The following is a 2,043-nucleotide window of genomic DNA, read 5'->3' on the forward strand; positions in this document are numbered from 1 at the left end:
GGCCGCGGCCCAGTAACGTCTGCGCTACTCCCCAGGCCCAGAAACACACCCCAAACCCCCAGCAGCCCCAGCTGCAGCCTCCGCTCGTGCCCCGAGGTAACAACCAGTCCCTCGCGGAAGGGCACGCGACTCGGCCGGCCGAGGTCACGGCGTGCTTTTTGAGCCAGAAACACCGTTTCAAGGGGCCCGGAAGGAAGTGCCCTCTGATTTTCCAGCTGGGAAACAGAGCCAGGGAAACGCTTTGGCAGAGGCAAACCGCGAGGCACCGCAGGAACAACCGTTCCTCCCCACCGGACTCCCTAACCGGCCACGTTTTACCTGACAAACAAACATCCTCGGAACCTTCTGCCTAAGACCCAGCAACGTTCTACACAGCTTCCGAGGGCGGTGCAACCAAGTGAGGAGAAGGAAAGGTTTCTGACCCAAAACTTACAGGAGCGTTCCGAGTGCCCTGGTGCTAAGCGCTGCTGAGCCAACCCGCCTCCCGGGGTAGGAAAAAGGTGGAGCAGTGAAAGCAGAAACAAGCAGAGGGGAGAAAAGAACCCGCAAGGCAGAAACCTCATGTTCTTTTAGGCCTGTAAGCGCAGCTAGAGGTTGCAAGGCTACAGTCCAGAAAGGATTGTCCTGAAGAAGAGAAAAAGGAGAGGAGAAAAGGGGGTTCATTCATTTAGCAATCATTAGGGTGGGTGCATGTCCAGCACAGAAACTGCAGGCTTACAGCTCCCGGGAAGGGTGAAGGGGATGCCACGCTCCCGGTCAGACTCGCCGCGAGAGGCCCGACCCTGCAGCTCGCCGTCAGCTGCTCGCGCACGGCTCACCTTGGGAGACTCGCCGGTGACGGTGACACGGAACAGGAACATGGACACGCACATCCCGGCCATCATGGAAAGCAGCAGCGCGTGCCGAGGGTTCCCGTAGCTTGACAGCCCCACCTGCAACGCGGGATGGGAAACCAGGGGTCAGAAACCAGCCGGGCTCCGGCGGTCTCGCGCTCGCAGCAACGCAACCCGCGGGGCCCCGACAGTGTTAGCGGGACGTGGTTTGCATTACGGACTGCCCACGGTCCAACCCTGCTCAGCAGCCAGCTCCTGTTCCCACCCTGAACTTCAGGTCCCACCGCTGGGCTGTAACAGGATTATCCCTTCGGCCACAAGGCAACCGTCAACACCAGATCTCTGCGTTCCCTCCGGAGCAACACAGATGCGGCGAGCGTGCTGCTCCGCCACCCGAGAGCAGGTGCTGGGGGGCACCAAAAATCACCTTTAAGCCCTCAGGAAGGAACCCAAACACAAATGCCAAAGTCCTGAAGCAGCTCAATCGATGCTGTGGCAACAGCCCAGCACAGCTGAGGGCCCAGGTTACTTACTCTGGCGACCGCTCTGTCGGAAAGGTATCCGGCTGCAATGCTCCCCACCAGCCCCCCGATCTCCAAGGCACTCATGTAGGAACTGCCTAGAGCGGAGGGGAAGCGACGAGGCCGTCAGGTCGGTCCCGCCGGCGAAGCTGCTGCGCGCATTAGACCGAGCCCGACTGCGGTGAGCTCGGAGCAGCTCCGCTGGACCAGCCCCTCCGGCTCATCCCCGTACGGGAATGCCCGAGGGCCAGTCCCAGGAGGGCTCTGGGGCACTCGGTGCCCGCGGTAACTTCGTCAGGGAGTCACTGCAGCAGCTCCGTGTAGCCAGACGGACGGGCAAGCACAGGGCCCCGCGGGGGGGGCTGCCTTCGTCCCCTCGCTGTTCCCAGTCACGCTCTGCCCCGCCTCGCGAACCGCAGCCAAACGGCCCCTTGGCATCTTACCCACAAGCACGGATTGGCCCCTCTCCTGGATGAGGAAGAGCTGTCCCCAGTCGGTACAGCAGGTTTTCACCCCAAAAACGACCAGGTAGCCTGTGGAGAGCACCCAGAGGTACGGCGAGAGCAGCAGCTCTGTCAACGTGCTGTTGTCGCTGGAGGAACCTGTGAGGAAGAGCAGGAGGAGCGTTACTGCCGCTTGAGCTCAGCTACGAACCATTTCTGCCCCAGGTGTCCAGGAACAGCCGCAAA

At 61.6% G+C, this 2,043-nt stretch overlaps 1 protein-coding gene across 1 annotated transcript; it reads right to left on the reverse strand.

The window, feature by feature from the left end:
* Positions 1–56: 56 nt before the first annotated feature.
* SLC37A4 (solute carrier family 37 (glucose-6-phosphate transporter), member 4) lies at positions 57–1,956 on the reverse strand (the record flags this gene model as incomplete). Its single annotated transcript, XM_010157311.1, has 5 exons — positions 57–215; positions 544–624; positions 819–932; positions 1,367–1,452; positions 1,798–1,956. Coding segments are annotated over 5 exons (599 nt in total), but the record flags the coding sequence as incomplete, so codon positions are not given.
* Positions 1,957–2,043: the final 87 nt, after the last annotated feature.

Source organism: Eurypyga helias, unplaced genomic scaffold (genome assembly GCF_000690775.1).
Source record: "Eurypyga helias isolate BGI_N326 unplaced genomic scaffold, ASM69077v1 scaffold46288, whole genome shotgun sequence".
NCBI classification, from domain to species: domain Eukaryota; kingdom Metazoa; phylum Chordata; class Aves; order Eurypygiformes; family Eurypygidae; genus Eurypyga; species Eurypyga helias.